The sequence below is a fragment of the Manis pentadactyla genome, chromosome 15 (genome assembly GCF_030020395.1).
Source record: "Manis pentadactyla isolate mManPen7 chromosome 15, mManPen7.hap1, whole genome shotgun sequence".
Classification (NCBI taxonomy): Eukaryota; Metazoa; Chordata; class Mammalia; order Pholidota; family Manidae; genus Manis; species Manis pentadactyla.
In genome coordinates this window covers 21,817,221-21,838,098 of record NC_080033.1, presented here as the reverse complement: position 1 = coordinate 21,838,098, position 20,878 = coordinate 21,817,221, and the positions used below count along the sequence as shown (strand labels likewise).

General features: G+C 40.9%; 1 protein-coding gene across 1 annotated transcript in view; it reads right to left on the bottom strand.

The window, feature by feature from the left end:
* Positions 1-887: 887 nt before the first annotated feature.
* LOC118934400 (uncharacterized) overlaps positions 888-20,878 on the bottom strand; it is a 212,594-nt gene continuing 192,603 nt past the window's right edge. Inside the window, exon 6 of the mRNA XM_057492862.1 lies at positions 888-3,490. Coding sequence (XP_057348845.1) covers positions 3,389-3,490 — 102 coding nt within the window. The 3' untranslated portion in view covers positions 888-3,388. The remainder of the gene's footprint in view (positions 3,491-20,878) is intronic.

The window sequence follows — 20,878 nt, the reverse complement described above, 5'->3', positions numbered from 1 at the left end:
TTCTAAAATGTATTCTGAAGACACAAAGAGAAGTAACAATCACAAACTTTACAGTTTTCCATCTGGTTTTCTTCGCACTGAGAGTCAAGCAGAACGGACCATTCCAGTCAGTGAGCCTGGACTGAAAAAACATCCAAGGAAAAATCATTTTCTCTTACGCTAGTGAACTTCAAACATGAACGCTATGCATTTTCAATAGAAGTATGTTGGAACAAAGGGTGGAGTGAGTGAGAGGGAAGGGGGTAGTTTCCACGGAAGGTATCCAGAAACAATGCACAAGTGAACCACAATTTCTTCTCAAACTTTATTTAGTGGTCAAACCAAGCACCTCCTCAGCTTGAGCCACTCCCAGCAAGGAAAAATGGAGGGTGGTCAAGTGGCACGGGGGCCGGACGGGGTAGAAATAGGAGTGGGGGGAAGCTTGCAGTAGGAAGTGAGGCACTGAACCAGGACACCAGTGTCACAAGAGCTTTTCTTAAGAGCCAGTCCTCTGGCTGATGAAGAATGGCACAGTAGTAACGGCAACTGAAGACACTGCTGATGAGGATGGTCGGGGCAGACTTCCAGCACCATGTGAGGGTCAGAGAGAAAGTGGTGGGGATCAGCCATGCCCAGTTAATCAGGCTGCCACCTGTGTCCCAAGAATTCCTGCTTCGCAAACATAGAAAGCACTCTGAAAACTGGCAGCTCGATGGGCTCAGATCCTCAGACATCTGAGCAGTGTGCCAGGCTACTCATTTAGAAACAGCCCTACAACCTGAATGAACAACACTGAAGTTCGTTCATCATTAGTGTGATAAGAGGCTTCAAATAAAAATAAATGGCCCAACATTAAAATTCTCTTCCCTTGACTGTACCACCTCCAGCTTACCTTAATTACATTAGAGATAATGGAACATCCAATTTGTGGGCTAATCAGGGGTGATCAGCCACCCATCTGCCCTATCCCAGCCTATTCCCTTTAGACCCATTTCAGAACCACTGAATTAGGTGCCAAGAAGAATGCCAACTAGAAGAGCTAAGGAGAGAATCAACAGAGCTACTAAACTAAGAACTAAGAGAAGAGGAAGAGAATGTGGGTCTGAGGCGAGGCGGGAGGTAGGGAACAGCAGGACAAGAAGGAAGGAAACCCGAGAGAAGAGAAAAGGGATAACCTTGGAAAGTATGTGAGGTCTAAAAATTAAAAGGAAGGCAAGATAAGCCATAGGAAATGACAAAGTTGTGGAGAAACTATTGTAAATTAAACTAGAATCTTTCAGGTTAAGTGTGGAAATGTATCTCTTTGAACAAAGTTAAGAAAGGAAGGCAGGGAGAGAACTGGGCAACTGAAGTAAGAACAGGTGGGGAGCACTTAAACCCCATTTTCATAAAGGGAAGAGGGCAATATGCTTTGACTTCACACCTACTTACTATCGAGCTCTTGCTGGTTTTTAGAAACTATACTTGTGTTTCAATGTTTTGCCAATTGTCTTGCCAATGAGTTTCAGCCCCAGGCAAATTTGCTATGGATTCAATGTGACCAAAGAAACAGCGGAACGCTCTTTGGGGTGAAAGGGTTATACCCAACTTTATTTCCAGGTGGCAGGTCAGTCACTAGAATCCCATTCACTCAGAGCGAGTCTGCATGTAGCAAGCTGGTCTCTGCCTCTGGGCCCCTCTGTCCGCACAGCCATCCTCTGGGCCTCTCTGCCTGCACAGCTGTCCCGCACAGTCATCCCACACAGCCATCCTCTGGGCCTCTCTGCACAGTTGTCCCACACAGCCGTCCTTTGGGCCTCTGTCCTCGGCGCTGCCACCACTCCAGCTTCTGCTCTGCTCTCCTGCACCTTGCAGCCCTGCCACTGTGTCGCACCCATAGCACTGTGTGGAGATCTTTATATAGAGTCAATAGTCACGTATTGCCCACAGGTGTGCAGTGAGCAAGTCAACCAGGGCCAGGTGAGAATCCTGGCCACAGGAACTCTCATTTTATCCACAGCCAGGAAGCCGCTCATTTTTTGTTTGAAAATGATTCTTGCTTATTGGCAGTCTTTTGGTGTCCAGACAGGTGAAAGGTCTCTCCCAAGGCTGCCTCCCAACATGGGAATATCTCCCTCATAAACACATATGCACACATTTTGTTTTGGCTGGCTGCACATTTATTCTCAGTATGGCACAATGTTTGGAGACTGCCAATTCCAGAAACACATTCCACAGGATAAATGGATTAATAAGTCTTGGTAACATTCAACAGTTTTAATTTAGTTTCATTGGTCCTTTATAGCAGGAGAATCAGTGTTGGTGAGTAACTCAAAGTATAAACAAAGAAGAAAAAAATCTCTTTTTAAAATCATATTCAAATTTGAATCAATTGAATTTCTCTATTTTCAGGTGTAAGTACTATTGCCAAAAATGTAACTGATGAAATTTTAGGGAATTTCACTCTGATAATTGAACGTATCAGTCATTTAAATTATGCCTTCGGAACATTTTCTTATGAATTAGGGCTGGCAAGCCCTTTGCTGCCCTATCTCACTCAGATCAGCCCTATTGAGACATGTCCACCTCCATAGAACATTTTAATAAAACGAACTGAAAGCAGCACTTTTTTACTTTATTATTTTTTAAACTACATAAATGATGCATCATTTATTTCACCTGTGTAAGGGTTATATAGCCGACAAACAGCGGTCCCCTTTCACCCTTATCCTGCAGAGACAGCCACTGTGGACAGAATAGCATGAACCCTCCAGCAGCCTTCCTGGGAAAAGATACATTTTTAGAACCAGCTCCACATGATTGCCAATCTTCTTTCCCACTCGCCAAAAGATCCCAATGGCTGGAAAATGGCTGGAAAACTCTCGTACTCCGTAATGGAATGTTTTGGAAAGGTTTTGATCTTTTAATCCTTGTCAGAAACAAATGGAGATAACTCACATGTTAGTAAAGTAAATGATCTCTGCATACCTTGAGGGAATGCTTGCTGCAAAAATACTGTTGCACATATAATGGCTGCTTGGACTGACTTATTTACCAGCCTTTTGCATACCAAGCTGGTTCCTTTTTTTTTTAAGAGCTTGGAGAAATTGTTAATATAAAAGGTAGCACAGAAAGGCAAATTGTGTGATAAAAGAAAAAGAAACTGAGGAAAATCACCAAGGAGCTTAATTGCTTTTCTGAACTGCTGATTCATAGAAACCAAAATACCATTTATACCATAACAATGAAAGCAAAGAATTGCCTGGCCCTTCCATTTTAAGACTAATAATTAATTGACCAGTCCAGTGTTTCAGATGCATTTCAGTCACTAAACACACATAGTTACAAGCATGGTATTTTCTGCAAACGTGGTGCCTGCAGAACTCCCTCTGGTGAACTAACCCGCACTCCCCAATATACAGTGCTGCCCTCACAACGGTACACATCTACATCTGGACTTGTTTCTTACCCTTTTCCGGGACTCTTCAATGGCACACAGCAGGGCATTGTCCTTCTCATTCTTCAGGAAGCCCTAGGAAAGGGGAGAGAAATGACACAACTTAAGTTAAAATTAACCTCCAAATAATCAAAAGCACACTGTGGGGAAAAATAACCATTAGGATATACGCTACCCTGCCCACCTTCACCCTCACAAAAGTCACTCAACTCGAAAACACCAAAATAGATGGTTTTTATGGGTATTCCCTAGTTTCTTTCATGGTGAGCACATGATGACTGTAAGAAGGTAAAATCCCCATGACACAGCAGTGTGGAGTCCTCTGTCCTGTCATATAAAATGTAAACACTCACAACTGCCCTTCAAAATTCCTAAATAGCCCATATCATACACACCGCTATGTAGCCTCGCACAGTGCTTCTAACTGTTCTTAGTCTACATTTCTCTGTTGCTTTTGATTAATTCTTCAATTTCTTCCTAACACTGAGGAAGCCATCACCATCCACTTTTCCGGGTGTTTTTCACTTGTTTCTTAATGGCTGGGAGACCCCAAAATCATTTATATTAACATTTCCTCTGTGGTTTTGCCACAGGCACTCTATCAGGTCTGATGTCATCTGCTGCTTTATATAGGTGGGGTGAAGATGAGACAGTCCGCAAGTCTGGTGTAATATGTAAAGGGTTAATGCCTACAAAATGCAACTACACAATAGCTCAATGACAGACCTACTTTCAGATTGGGGTGCCTACATTTACTAAAGGCATGATTTTAGCCAAGTCATCCAACTCTCTAAACCTTAGTTTACTCACATGTAAAATGAATATTAAACAAGATAATGCAATCAAGTGGTTGGCGCAAGGCTCAATACATGTAGCTCTATTTTTAGAACCAATTACATTTAGAATTGTTGGTGACATTAAAGAAAGAGATGGCCAGGGTGACTTCCTTGTTGCTATTCCTTGTCCTCATTGCTCCAGCTGAGGTCTTGGGGAGGAGGGACACTGTCCTGAGAGACAGCCACAATTGCAGGCAGGCGGCGTGGGCTTCCTTCCATGCCTGCCTCCACACCAACACCTTGCCCTTCACACAAGAGTGAAGCTTCTTTCCCACAGCCTGGGTGTGGGGGCCAAGAAGGAACAAGGAAGATGACCCATCAGCTAAAAGAAGTAGAGAAGTCTTAGTTGTAATATGAGAGAATTCAAGTCACCCAAGTCATCTCATGTTAGATCTGCCTACACTCTGTAATGGAAGGTACCTGCATGTCCAGCATTTATACCTGTCCAAAACGGCCTGTTCTTTAAGAATCATGTTTTTGCCTTTTTCTTTTCCTAAGAAGACTTTGGGGGAATATAGTACAAAGTAGAATTAAGCTAAAGCTTTTGAAATGAAGACTAAATTTTAAAAAATTATTTGACAGTTTTCTTGAAAACTGTCATGGTTAAATGATTTTTTATCACTTATTATGTTTTAACAACTGTAACATTTTAATATATTTTGTTCAAACAGTTCCAGATCATGAGGCTGCTTGTTCTTAAAAACAAACAAACACAGGAGTGATACCAGGTAAGACTGGGGATATCAACTTAAATAAAATATTACTATCTTCATGGATTCCCCAGATCTCTTCTGTATTGGCCCATGACTCTCCCACACCTGCTGTTACACGCCAACATGGTGGTGCTTGGGGTGGACAAGGACAACGGCCAGCAGCCCAGGAAACAGTTCCCTCATAGGCTCCTCCAGCGCAGCCCCCAAGGCAGCTTTCAAGCAGCCCTGTGGACACAACTGCTCCAAATACCGATCCTGGTAATTGGTGTTGGAGTGGCGTGAGGAGAGGATCCACCACTTGCTTACTACTAAAATAGCCTCAGTAATCCAGAGCACATATAGCTAGGACCCCATGTGCTTTATTCAGAAGTAGGCAGCTTGTCACCACATGCCTTCTTCTGGCCATCACAGGGGAGCCAGACACAAAATGATGGCAAGGATTTAATAGACCTTGTTTACACCCTCCACAGCAAACGATTATATCAAGTCAACGAACCTTCATTATGATTTCCCTTTCATGAGTGGTCTTCAGTGGCTAAAGCTAAAGGCTTCAGTGTCATAATTTATAAACAAACCAAGAAACTATTACCATCGATAGCTCTTCCCCAACAAAGAAGACATAGATTGTGCTTGGTTGAACCTTTTCACGGCTGCTGCTATGGGAAGCTGGTTGACTAAACAAGGCTCGTTTGGGGTGGGGATGGGGGTGGACATGGGGGTGGGGGCGGGGGTGGTGATACCCACTGCCTAAGGAGGCCTGGTCTCATTTTTTTCCCTTGTTGGGATGGAAAGGGCTGCACCGAGTGCCCCATCCCCTCTCTGGGCCTCTATGCTTTTCCCAGTTAGTGACCTGTCTGTCCCTTTCTTTTAACTGCATCCATGGTCTGCACATAACCCACATACACATACACACAGAAAAAGCAATAATCAGACAATTTGTTTAAAAGCAACATAATATTCTGTAAGAAACACAATCCCAGAATTTCTAAGAAATGAAATTTCAAGTAGTAATAAAGAAAGAAAAAGATGGACAAAAGATTCCTTTGGGGCAGATTATTCGGTTCTTTAAAATATTCATTATAAACCCACATTATAAAAATCTCACTTAATAAGTTAAATGAAGCATTTGTGCATGAGAATCAAATTTTAGGATCACCTACATATGAACAAAGACCATGAGCCGAGTTTTAATTTTTCATTCTTTATTCCTTTAAAAAATGAAGTACTAAAATACCGTACATATCATATTTTGTTTTTAAAAACAGCACATTAGTGACCTAAGCATCTTAAAAAGTGTAATTTCTAGTCAGAATACTGCTGGGATCTGTGTGCCATCTAGTAGCCATTTCTTTAAGAACACACATTTGAAGGGAAAGTAACAAGTTAAAGAACTAAAAAGTTGGGCAGAAAAATACTTGCATTGGCCCAAGTTTCCTATAGCTTTTTTCCTTGACTTCCCTTTTCCCCATGTGTGTTTCATTTCCTTCCAACTCCTGTGAGTCACCTCTCAAGCCTCCCATCCCAGAGGTATACTTTTATAGCTTGTCAGAAAAATGAGTTTCTACAGAGGTGGGCTGGGGTGTGAAGGGTACACCAGAAGGTGTCTTCTCTCACTGGGTGGGGCCCCCTGCCACACTGCAGACCCCTGGTCATAGAGAAGGCCCAGCAGCTCACTTCCCAGTCAGAGATGACAGCATCTGTGACCCTCAGAGCTCCTCAGCATTAATACCCTTTTCCTGCCAGCAAGCACTTTTCATTGCTCATCGTGTCCCACCCAGCCCTTCTACTGCTGCCCTGCTCAATAAAGAACACTCCACAAACATACGCCTGCTAGGTAATTTACTCCTGACTTCCTCCCCTGTATACTGCTCCTCACTGGAAACAGTTCTGGAAACAGACCTTCCAACTGGCTCCATGAATGGGCTTTGGTTTCAAGCTTCCTGGAACATATAATAGCCCGCATTCAGGAAGCAATTAAGGGCCAGACACTGCTCTAAGCAATTCAAAGACATTACTGCTCACCTTTAAACGGTGGGAAAGAACAGACATTGATCACTCCACCCTCCCCCATCCACTTCCACCTCATTTTCAGGTAAGAAACAGCTTTCAGCATTTAACTAACTTGACCAAGGGTTCCCAACCAGGAAGAGGCAGAGGCAGAACTCACAGTTTTCTCAAGAGGGTAGCTGTTTCTAAGCTACTGAAGGAACAGACAACTTCTAAATTGAGAAAATAAAGAATAATTTCCTTTTCTCTCTAAAAGGGAAGAGTCCAGGAAAGGAGCAAAACAACCTTAAATTTGTTTTCTTCATCAGTTATTAGTTCCCCATTACACATGGCAAAGGTGAAAGAGGAGAAAACTCCGTTTTATACCAGTACTAGTTAAGAGCTGACATTTGTACGGAATGGTGATTACCTGTGCTAGGTGCGTGTTACACTCATCCAGTTCTAGTTCTCAGTTATAACCCCCCATTAAACTCTCTCTCAATACTACATAACTAGCTCATACTTTAAATTATGTTCTTAATATAGGTTTAAACACTGAAAGGGCTGTTTGACTTGGTTTCTAGAGCTTCCACCAACTCTAAAATGTGTGTTTCCATATTATGATCACCTGGTTTGTAAGCAACAAAGCTCGGACTTAGAATCCAAATTTTCTGACCCCTTTTCTTCTTTCCTCCATCATCACAGCAAGTCAAGGTGGGATAAACAGTATTTTATGCTTCTTTAGTTATTCCTTTCTGCCACCTACCTCACATAGGGAAGGAATGAGATGATAAATGTCAAGTTTGGAGCATTCCTTTTAGAATGGCCTTTTTCAAAATGTGGGTCAGAACCCACAGCTGAGTCATGAAATCAACCAGCACTTTTTAAAATGAAATAAAATGCAACAGAAATATGGGGTATGGGTAAATACCATTTTGCGAAACTTCTTTCAATTGTATATACATATCTGTACGTATGAAGTGGATCATGCTGTAAAATGTATTTCTTGCTATGGGTCACATACAAAAGCTAGAAATCACTGTTCTAGATATAAACTCTATAGAGTTCCAAAATACTATTACTATTTATGGATGTGGAACAATAATATTGTACATGTCTTTGCTCAAGGAATACCTCCAGTCATATGTTCCATCTTTAATAGAGGAAGTGGGCTGCCTTGTAATGTATAAAGGTCTCCCCCACTATCCAAAAGTAAGTGTTCCAATGAAACCTTCTGTTAGCAGAAAATGGCAAGAGGAAGCAATTACCATTAATTTTTATGAAAAAATTTTTTAGCGTTCCTAGCCCCCCAAAATAAGCTCTCTTGGGTTTTTCTGATACCTTAGGACACATCTTGTTAACAGACATACAAAATGAATGGAGATAAAGCACAAATGCTCACAGACAAGAGTTCAAAGCTCTGGTGCTTGATGCTAAGATGCCGAGTGCAGTTTCTGGGGAAGGAGCTTGGCAGGGCCACCCTCGCTGCTCTGGGTATTTGCTGCGCCTCTATAATGGCTCACTTACTGTAAAACAAATGTTCAACGGTATTGCTGCTTTTTGACTTCTTTCATAAAAGTGAAAATCCTCTTCATATTCCTTTCTGTTAGCAAAAACAGGTACTAATGTTGGTCTTTAGTAAAAGCAAGATGGTTGTATTCAACACAGTTTTCGAAAGGGGTACCCAGAAAGTAACAGCAAGGTAAGTGATTCTCTTTTCACACATGTGGTCACATCTCAAGGACCTGGCAGCCAAACTGGCTTTTAAATGGCTGAGGTTGAAAAAGACAGGCATGAAACTGCTTTATTTTAAAAACTACACAGACTGGGCTTTAGAATACAAGCAGCAGCTAACTCCTACCAAATAGAAAAAGGGAATAGGCAAAAAGGATGCTTGTTTTTGTCAAATGGCCAAATTCTCTTAGCTCATTTGCTTTCCAAAAATGAAAACTGCAACAAATCAGGGTCTCTATGAGAAAAATTTCAGTATCCACTTTAGTTAGGATACAGTCAGATGGCAAAACAAGAGCTTACAGTGATCCCTTCACAGCTCTGTGCTACACAAATAAGTGGTTTTTTGGACAGCTACATAAATGATTTAAATTTAAGAACACATAAATTTCCTGACCATTAAAAAATAAAACAAAAAGATAAAACCATCTAGTTTGGCCCCCAAAAGCAAAAATCGTATTTTACATGGTCCTCAAAACACAGACGACCACTTCATGTCTCTTTCTGTTCAAGAAATCAACCAGCAATCCACCCTGTCAAAATTTGAAGTGCAGCACCCACAGCAAGCCGACTTTGTAATGAAAGAAGCTAAAGCTATCTGACACAGAGCAACAATACACGGTGGATGTTATAAAAAATCTTGGGTCTTCTCTCATTTAATATACACAAAATAATAGGAAATGTATAACCTACATTCTGAATCAAAATAGTATTAACACAAGTGAGCAGTGACTGTAGGAAATAGTCACTGTAGTTGAAACAAAACCATTGCCAAGACACAGCAACAGCTAGGAAGACAATGAAGGAGGAAAGAAAAATAAGCAGATCAAAAATAAATGTACAAAAAATGGAACAATCAAGAGAGTCTGTTCCAAGATGAAACAAGAACTCCAATAAGCAAGTATCCAATAAGAGACTTTCGATAGTGAAATGGAGAAGTGTCTGATTCTATAAAGACAGGAATATGAGTTGTACCTACTATTTTGCTTCAGCTCATTCTGAGTAAAATACCTACTCCCGTAACTTCTCCCAAATCTTCCTCCCAATTTCTGAACAAATGACCTCTTCTGAAACCTTCTCTTAGGTGAAATTTTTACAAAGGTTAAAACTGCTACTTAAGGAGTAAGTGAGGAAGGACAAACCAAGGTACTGTTTTCAGATGAGCGCAACGGAAACCCTGCCAGGACTCAGAGCCGCTGGGCTTATCAGATGCGCGCGGACGCACTTTTCATTAGCTCCCTTCCCGGTGCCTACAGAGAATGCCTCAAGGACTTTTTCAGGGGCAGAGATGTTCTTTACTGATAAAGCCCAAAAGAACAGAGTTCTAAAATTTGGGCATTTCCAAGATTTAGGGAACTTTCATGCGGTTTATAGCATATTTGTATATTTTATTAGATCAATATTTAATGCAATAAAATTAGAATACATAAAATGTCAGCTTGAAAGACCCACAAGAGACTGAATCTCTTTTTGCAGACTACTTTGCACACTGAATAGCAAATCTAGGCTTTATTCTCCAACTAGGATACTTAAGTCCCACTTCTTGTTTACTACAAAAAAATTCAATATTTTAAATTGTTCACAGATTTCAATAAATATATATATATGTATATCTAAAAAAAAAAACAAACTACCCCTGTAGAAAGCAGTGCTAAGCCAGCGGAGCTGACATTGCCAACTGTAATTTATTTTTGATGCTGTTGTATGATTTCTCACTGTGCATTTATGCAAAAACCTAGCTGCTCTCATTCAGCAGGTGGCAGCAGATCCAGCAAAAGAGTGGCTGTGGAGCTCCACCATTGCTAGCTCAGCAGATAGCTGCTACTGGGCTAAACAGAGTCATACAATTACGTGATAGATTTGGGTCCATTATGGCAAACCAAATTGCTTGCTCCCATAATTCAAACTGGCTTACAAGATGGCCTACAGATTCTCACAGGTTGAAGAGAACACAATGCATGCAAGGAGATTCTAAGTCCAAGAATACACTACATGCAATGAGATCTAAACACAGTTCCTCCTTCCAGACCAGCCTTAAGGCCTTATGGGCAGCATTCTGACTTCAGTGTACTGGCATGCCTGGTCTCTGCGAGGGCATGCCAATACAGCCATGATACAATTCCATCTCACTTATGCCTTCTGGAAAAGCAATAGGACCTTTGAGAAAGCCACTCATCTAAGCCCATCTAATTGCCTTTGGTGGACTCCTCCCTCCCTATCCCACAAAGAAGATTACCATAACTAGCTTCCAACATTTTCAGCACTGAGTAAAGAAAAAAATGAAAGAGGTAGGACTCACCATGGCAGAAGGGGAAGTCATTTATGAGAATGGGGATATGTCACTCCTGTGGTGCAGTACTGTGGGGTATAGGGGCATCCAGCACATGTCCCTTGTCAACACAATGTAGGGATATAACTACTAGATGCCTCTTCCTATTTCTACACTAAGGTCTCAACCTGGAGCTTCTTATTAGCATACTCGGTTGCTGCACTTGGAGAGTAAGGCCAAGGTTAAGGGCTGTGTCCTGTGAGAGTCATTTAAATCTCTCGTGCTCATTGCTGCAAAGCCAGTTCTGCCTCTATTAGGAGGCCAAGGGAATGCCTGTTGTCTGTTACTTATCTTTGGCAATCCAGGAAAGGAGAGCAATCTGCCCAGCTTAGTTACTGAGAGTCTCCATGTGGACGGAGAGCAAGTAGTAGGGGCATAATTTAAATGAGTAAAATAATAAAGGATGGCCATTTAGGCACTAGTAGGGGAAAATCGCTTTCCAACAGAACTACCCCCTCCTCCCAAATACAGCAAAGTCCTGAAACAGCCTTTCAGGGTTGTGTAAGCAACTTCCCTCTGCTGGTCCCAAGAAGTCTGGGGAGAGGGTGGGACTTGCTCAGTGCTGATACCAAACTACATCCAGAAAAGCAAGCCTGAGCGGCATCCTAGCAGGACAGCCAGGAGGGAGCGGGGTGTGCCGTGCTCCAGGGGTTGGGCCTCTGCTGGCCCTCCTCTCTGTCCACTCCTGGAAGGAGGGTGGGGAGGAGTGGGAACACTAGAAGCCAAGAGCAGGAGGAAGGGAGGGCAGGGCAGGCAGCCAACTGCTCTCAGACTGCTGAGGTGGCCCCACGGGAGAAGGCAAGGACAGCTACTCTGGGCATTTTATCTGCTCCCCCCTCATCCAACTCAGCACACTTGCTTGTGCTGACCTGCGGGGACACAGAACAGGGAGGATTCTAAAGTGAAAACTTTTCAATCTTGCTTTGAAAATGGAATATTACAGTATGCTAAAGTATGGCTTCAAAAAGCAGCAGAACAACCCGTTCATCACCCAAAGTAGGAATAGATCTAAAAATATTAATCCCATAGCCACTCTAGGTGACGGAAAGCTAAGGAGGCCACATTAAGGGTTGATAACAATGATTTAGTATGTCTTCAGGAAACTGATTTACATCTTAGAGATGAATTAGCCCACACCCAGAGAACGCTGGGTACTAACACTGCACTGCAGTATAACATAGGCATGCATCAGTAACGGCCTTCACCATGGTCACCATCCCTGCCAACTGCACCACAAGCCCACTCTAAAACAACACAATAAAACAACCCTTATATAAAAAAACAGATTCCCCTGCTTTCTCAGATCTAGCGACTCTCCTCTACGGAAAGAGGAAAAAAAGCAAAATTTGGGGGCTATGAGGATAGACAGCAGAGGGTAGATGTCTGAACCAGTTGGGTGGGAGCTAAGCGGCTTTTTGCGAGATTGGTTTCTACAGCGCTCAGGATTAAGCCTCAGAGGTCTCCTTAGCGAGCACAAGGAGCGCTGCGAGTCAAGACAATGTTCGGGAAGCACGTGCCCAATTAATTCTCCTGCTGGTACCCGGTGTCAGTCACTCACACCGCAGTTGAAAATGCCAGCTCCTCCCGCTATGCAGCACTGCTTATGCTGATGGGATTGCAGGAGCCCTGGTCATCGTGGCTGTCACAGAGAAGGGAGATTTCGTTTGGCTGCAGGTCTTCTTAATCACAAATTCTTTTTCAAAAATTTCTCTGGAGACCACTAAAACAAACAAGAGATTTCTCTTTTATAACTCGCCATTGCACTGTCACTACCCGCTATGACTATAGTTCATTTCCAAATAAGCCATACCCTGATCCACAAGAGAAATAAACTTTGTGACTGAAGGCAGCTGACAAGTATTTTATATATGAAGTATTTATATATAAACGCCAAAGCCTGCAAAGAGCTTGAATAAAAGCCAGAATCAAAGACAAATGATACACTGTTGTCATAGGAATGCTAGTTTCATCTTGCCATAAAAGAAGCATACTGTCCCTGTGTTCTGAAAATCTATCTGGAAAGAGTAGTTGTCTACATTTAAAAAGAAGAAGAAAAAATGAACAAGTGGGACTATATCAAGCTGAAAAGCTTCGGTACAACAAAGGACACCATCAATAGAACAAAAAGGCATCCTACGGTATGGGAGAATATATTCATAAATGACAGATCCGATAAAGGGTTGACATCCAAAATATATAAAGAGCTCACGCACCTCAACAAACTAAAAGCAAATAATTCAATTAAAAAAATGGGCAGAGGAGCTGAACAGACAGTTCTCCAAAGAAGAAATTCAGATGGCCAACAGACACATGAAAAGATGCTCCACATCGCTAGTCATCAGAGAAATGCAAACTAAAACCACAATGAGATACCACGCCACACCAGTAAGGATGGCCACCATCCAAAAGACAAACAACAACAAATGTTGGCAAGGTTGTGGAGAAAGGGGAACCCTCCTACACTGCTGGTGGGAATGTAAATTAGTTCAAACATTGTGGAAAGCAGTATGGAGGTTCCTCAAAAAGCTCAAAATAGAAATACCATTTGACCCAGGAATTGCACTTCCAGGAATTTACCCGAAGAATGCAGCAGCCCAGTTCGAAAAAGACAACACGCACCCCCATGTTTATCGCAGCACTATTTACAACAGACAAGAAATGGAAGCACCTAGGTGTCCATCAGTACATGAATGGATAAAGAAGATGCGGTACATATACACAACAGAACATTATTCAGCCGTAAGAAGAAAACAAATACTATCATTTGCAACAACATGGATGGAGCCAGGCGGAGAAAGACAAGTACCAAATGATTTCACTCATATGTGGAGTATAAGAACAAAGAAAGAAACTGAAGGACCAAAACAGCAGCAGAATCACAGAACCCAAGAATGGACTAATAGTTACCAAAGGGAAAGGGACTGGGGAGCATGGGTGGGAAGGGAGGGATAAGAGGGGAGAAAAAGAAAGGGGGCATTATGATTAGCACGTATAATGTGGCGGGAGGCACGGGGAGGGCTGTGCAACACAGAGAAGACAAGTAGTGATTCTACAGCACCTTACTACGCTGATGGACAGTGACTGTAATGGGGGTTGTGGGGGAGACTCGGTGAAGGGGGGAGCCTAGTAAACATAATGTTCCTCATCTAATGGTAGATTAATGATACCAAAAGAAAAAAGAAAACAACAAAAAAGAAGAAGAAAGCACCAAATAAGGAATTTCAGAAGTGTTCCATAAAACATCTTTTCAAAATTTTATTTTTATCCAGTTTTGCCACCAGTTTCTTAAAAGCAACGATCAGAAGCTATTTAGATAAAAGTGCTAATCAAGTCTTTACCGCAGGGAAATCTCAAAATTTCTGTCTTCCTGCAAAATAAAAATTAACTGTAAATCGGCAAGGCACTACTCCTAAAGTCTTCAAACTTGATTGAAGGAAAATGACCCGTGCGGTCCACTTCTTATCACAGCGTTCCTGGTGACGCCATTTTTCTACTTGCTCACTGCCATCTCAGGGCCATGGAAGGTTTCCTAGCGGGCGGGCCGACATGCTCGCTTATCTACATTATGGCACTGCCAGAGCATTCAAAGGTTTCATATGAATACATTTTTTCTTTGTAGCAAAAAGAACCAGCTCCTAACTCTATAGTAACAGTCAGGCTAAAATTTCATGAGAAGACTAAAGAGCTTCCCATTGAAGAGATTTGGGGCTCATCCCCTGCAAGTACCGGAAGGGAGAGCCTCCGCCCAGTAGCCAAACTTGAGTAGACCATGGTCAAAGCAGAAAATGAAAAGCAACTGGGTCTCTCGTATCTCCCCAGACAACTTAGTACCAGCCTGCATAAAGCCAGAGAAAGAAAAGAAGACCAGAATCCTTAACCAAATTTTACTTGAAAAATTTCCAAGGCTTTGGGACCCCCCCTCATGCTATTCACTCAAACATGTCATGCAAGCAAAGCTACGGTTAAGATGGAGCTCTAATTTGCTGCTAAACTCCTTTCTTTCTAAATAAAACTCGTTTATTTCAAAGTGCAAGCCTTATAAAAATCAAGGGAAGAGAATCCCTTTGCAGGCTACCATATAGCTGACCTGTTAATACATTTAATTTCCCTCCCAGGATTAAAATAAAATTATATTGAGATCTAGGCTCCAATACTGCAAGCATAAGATTTATGCAAGATTTATGCTATCTTTGTAGGGTTCTAAACAGGGCTTAGCACAACTGAGCCTTCCTATTTCAACGAAAAGCCTGATGTGTGAAAATCTTCCTCTCCCCTAGTTTCAAAAACATCTATTGATTAAAGAAAGTTGCATTCAGTGAATAGGACGAACAACAGCTAGTGCAGCAAGACCTGGAAGAACAGCTGGCTTTATAAACGTGATAACAAGTTCAAAGGATCCTCAGATATCCAGTTCTGGGAAGATTCAACTCCGCAAACCTAAGCATTTTGAGCAAAGTCTTCATGGTACAGCTTATTGTAAAATATTCTTAGTATAAATTCTCCAGGATTAAGTGCCTTTAGAAAGATAAATATACAAATCAAAGTTAAAATCCACTTGTTCCCTCTTAGTAACCGCATAAAGAAACAAAGGAATAAACCGAGTCAGATCCAATTAATTTTACAAATCAAGATTTCTATGCGTACAATGACGAACAAGAGTTTTCCACAGGTAGCTCTGAAGTCACAACTATTAATTAAACAGACGGCACTATGAATTATCCCCATTAATGAGAACGAAAGCCTCAATCTACTGACCTTTTAGGACAAAATCTTGTTTTGTTAAAACATTTTTTCTTACACAGTTTCATCAGCTATTATCATAGATCATTAAAATGGAAGTGTTTTCAATCTTAAAAAAGAAAACACGAAACTAAAATCCAGCAATTTTCTTCAAGAATGGAAAACAAACTGTGAAAGACAGTAAAAAGAAACCAGAACTCTTTTAAATGGACCATGTTTAGATTTTTTTCTCACAAGTGTCATTTCCATCTTTAGTGATAAATTTATACCTCTCAACTTAAATTACCAATGCATAATTAATTAAAGCACGTGTTAAAATCATTCATAAAACCTAGATTTCTCATATATATATATATACATATATATATATATATATGTATCTTACTTGGTTTTGAACACATTCATAAAAACATACATCCCGAACCTCTGTTACACCTTTAATATTTGCAGCATTCCTTTTAAAGTCTATTTTGCCCATTCAACCAAAGACAAATTTTCAACCTCTCACCGCTTTATGAGAAATACTTACTGTAGACAAAAGGATTCCATTTTCTTTCTGGGAATATTCTCCACCTTCCCAGAGAACGCTTCTATACAGTGTGCAAATTCACTGAGTTTTATAGTAACAAAGTTCTCATGCCACAGAACCTAGTGTAAATGAAATGGCCCTGCAGCTGCCTTCAGAACCCAGCTCACCTCAACCATGATACAGCTAATTGTTAAAAACGGTGGCTGAGACATTTCCATACATTCAATTAAGGAGCTCTGACGAAGGCGCTGGCATCCATCCACTTCAAAGCAAAATAATCTGCAACTGTATCAAGGCACGGATAACTGAGTCATCTCCCACACAGGGTCAGTGTTAGAGGTCTCCTCCATCTTTACAAAATGCAAACCACAGCTTATCGTGTCATCTCGGAAATCAATTCTTCGCAATGCTGCACTGGGTCAGAGCTTTCAAGGAGTCTCAGTCATGGATAAATCCAGACTTCCAATGCAGAGACAGGGAATTCTCACAGTTCCTTTCCCTTCCCTGAGCAGCTCTCCTCCATTCCCCACTTGACAGCTCCTTAAGTCTTCCCATTGTTAATAGTACCGAAAGTCCCACACCTCTGAAGGGAGCTAAATCTTTCAACTAGGTGAGCAATTTCCAAACCCATGCTTAGGAGAGAAGTCCAGACCCTACAGGTCCCATGATACAAATACATTCCTTGGGATAAAAAGCCAAAGATCATTCATTGTCTTTTGTTGCTGTTTTTAAGAGAAGACAACAAGCAAGGTGCTTTTTAACTCTCAATCGAAAGCATTTTATCTCTGATATTAATCAAAGTATTAAAAGTGTTACACGCAACATTTTGTAATCATACTACCCTCTAGACAATGCTTATTGACTTAGGAAGTTTTCGCTTCACTTACACAATTCACATTCTCTGCATCAAAAATTTGAAATATACTTAAAGGAATCATATCATACTCTTTCGACGATGAATTTAACCATCTTAGTTTAAATTCCCTACATTTGATAATACTTAAGAATCCACATCTCTGGTGTTACTATTTCATTCTTTTCATTTAAAGCCTTACGCCAAAGCATTTCCTGTCAGATGATTCCAAATACCTCTGAAACAGCACTTTTTCCCTAGAACAAAATATAAATGACTGAATTCCTTGACAAGGCATCTTACACTCTCTCACACACACACAATCACCTACAATCCCAAAGAAGTATCTAGTTTCAGCAAAGAAAAAAAAAAGTTTTAATATTTCTCCTCATTAAGAATTCTGCACTTCACATGCATCTTTTTAAACAATCCCAAAGTCCACACGACTTACTGCTTAAAGAGGAAGCCTGCAAAAATCCTAAACAACTATTTAAATCTTTAAGCAAATACCTCTCGGCCCCACACAGCACATTTTTTTTCAAAGAAAAATATTAGAATGACAAGGCACAAATCTGAACAGTTCTTAGGAGAACTGTGTACTTTTTCTATCACTGAGTTAAATGCTTCTGAATTGCTACCAAATTTTTAAACAATCCAAGACCTTGTTTTTCAGAGGTACTTCAACAACATGCTGTCACTCTGTTTATTAAGCTGCACTTAACTTAATTACACTACAAAACACAGGAAATCCTACGTGCAGCTCTCAAATTTAAGGAGTTACAGACCAGTCGAACTGCTGGTCACTGCAGATCTTCCACACCTTCTATGTGGGATGAGCTCTGTTGGAACCAGGGCTCAAGTTTTCCCACTCCAAACAGCCAGAATGGAGAGGTGGGAAGGATCAGGGAGGGAGGGAGGAGAAAGAGGAGAAAGAAAGAAGAAAATGCAAAAGGGAACACCCTGCAAACGTGGATATGAGCGAAGCACTAAAGAGTCCAATTAGACAATAAGATTGCAGGATCCCCTTCAAAAAGGGTGCGAGCAGCCCCTAGGGCACAGCATCATCACACCGGCTGCTCTAGGAAAACTCAGAGAAGTCAGCCATCAGTTTGAAAGCACAAACTGATGGCAGTAACAGTTCCTAGGTTAGAGAAGGTATTTTATTGTTAACGGACTGCGCCAAGTTAAGATTTAAGAGGGGGAGAGACAACGTGTAGGCAAGGAATGCTCTGATACTTTTTTCCCCCAACCTGAGCCACTACAATTACTCTGATGTGAATTTTTGATGACTTCCGACGTCTTGCATGGTTAATGATCACTTCAGCTGTCATGTCTGGTTAACGTGGAAAATGCATTTGCTGCATTGGGATGCAGTGCTGTGGCCACGGATTGTAACACCAGTTACGTTACGTGTGAAGCTGGTCCCTTAACTGAGCAGCAGGAATTTGCAGGTGCCATGATGCTAAAATAAATGGTAGTTAAAAGATGTTATACAGCAGCAGGCAGGTTCTGCCATTTTAGCCTTAGACAGAATGTGTGGCTGCAACATACACCAGCATCTCAGATCGCCGTGCCCTCAACAACAGCACTATCCTTCAAACGGAACAGTAAATTCACCATCTTAAATGTCTGGCCTCTCAGTAGTTAAAAGACTTCAATACTGTTTAAATAACTATTCAGATTAATAATAGCTTTGTACAGAACGGACGGTATTTGCATTTCAGGACTATACGGACAATGAAACTGTCAGTGACACAGGAAAATGCAGACATTTGATTAACACATGCTCAGCTCAACTGTCACTTTTTTGTACAACATTTAGGGAAAAATACATGATGTATAAATAATGAATATTCCCATTCTACCGTAATGATTTTTAAAAGACCTCCTCAGAAAGGGATTTTTTCCTCTGTGTTTTGAGGTATAACCTGAAACCTGGAGACTACGTTAAAATACTAACGTGTTTTTCACAGTCACTAAAAGAAATTCAATGCAGCAAACAAGTGTGCAATATGGCAAGCTTGTGAAAAAGCAAAGATGAAACTGCACTAAGAACCAGGCACCAGATGATTAAAATCAGGCCAGTCAGGTAAGTAGACCATCATTACAGTGCAGACTGCAAAAGAAAAACCGAGAACGACCCTTCATCTTCAAAAACAAAAACCACACACCCTACAATGGCAATCTGTTGGGTGCGAAACCAACATCTATACTGCCCAAAACTGAAGGGCACGTGATATACACCAATTTCACAATGTATTTTTATACACATATTAAGTTGGCTACATAGCATCGAGAATTTGGCTACTTAATAAGGGTCTTATTAATATATAATCGCCATTTCGGTATTTAAAGAGGCAGAACCAAGTTGGAGATCTTTATGCTTTAGAACAAAAGTAACTAATAATTAATTCATATTTCCTGTCTCAGAACTTTTGCCAATTAAATTGCTCCGAGTTGAAATGTTTCAGATCCGTCTGGCTAATAAAAAAGACAGATGAAAATGCGAACACAGGAGTGCACTGGTGTCTGAACAGTGAATAACAATGAAAGAACTTACGTGACCAACAAAATCACTGCTGTATCTGTTCGGATGCTGCCAAAGGGAGGAATTTTATGTACATCAGAGGAATAACTGGTGCTATTTATACCGTTTTTCTTCAAAATGAACAAATAAAAATGTTATACCTTTTTCTATTTAAAAAGTTTTGAGGCGATAGTAAAATAATTTTTTTTTAATTTTTAAACAGAATGGCTGAACAGGAGAAGACTGGACTTTGAAGCCACATACCTGGTTCAAAGCTAGAATGTTCACTTTTACTAGCTGAAGGTGAGTAGATTTACCCTGAGGTTAAAATCCAAATCTCTCCTCTCAATTTCCTCATCCATACAAAGATGATAATCCCTACCAACCTCAAGGGGTTGATAACTGTCTGGCCAATGGGTTTCGGCCCTGGGGCAAGTTCACCATGGATTCAGTTGAGACCAAGGAATGACAATGGAACATTCTCGGGGGTAAAAGGGTTTATTACCCGGCTGGTTTGGCCGGAAACAGGTAGGAGATAGGTGGAGCACTAGAACTAAGTCTGCATCCAACATACTCATACTGGCAGGTCTGTCATCCTCCTCCGTCCCTGCCTCCACCCAGAGCACTGGGCCGAGCTCTTTGTACGGTGACTCAGTCAATAATAGCTTATCGCCTGTGGGTGTGGAAGCAGTAGCCTAGCAGTGGGCCAGTTACATCGTTAAGTAGTTGAGGTGAAGGTGAGGATCCTGGACATAGGAACTTCGATTTTCCCCACGATAATACACAGAGTATTCTACAAACTCTACTGACTTATATCTTTGTAAAATGCTATTTTAGCTTTTTTCCAAAGATGCCAATTTGGCAACATTTTGTCACTTTTAATTATAAAAATCTCAGTTTCAAAAAATTCTTCTAGTAAACAGCTGATACTAAATTACAACTTATTTAATCACAACTCTGTATCATTCAGTAAGAACTTCCGGAAGACAATTACAATTTTTAAATATATATTATATTCCCTACTATCAAATACGGTTTTTATTAGAAATCTAAGTTTCCACAATGATATCATTCAAAAGAAACTCAGCATTTAATTTAAAGGGTAAATCTTGCCTTCCAAATCTTATTAATTAGACTTAATAGGATTAAAACAGACTGTGGGTAAAATTGCAATATTTGCAGAATCTCTTGCCTGGCCTTAGAGCATCTCCATATCAAT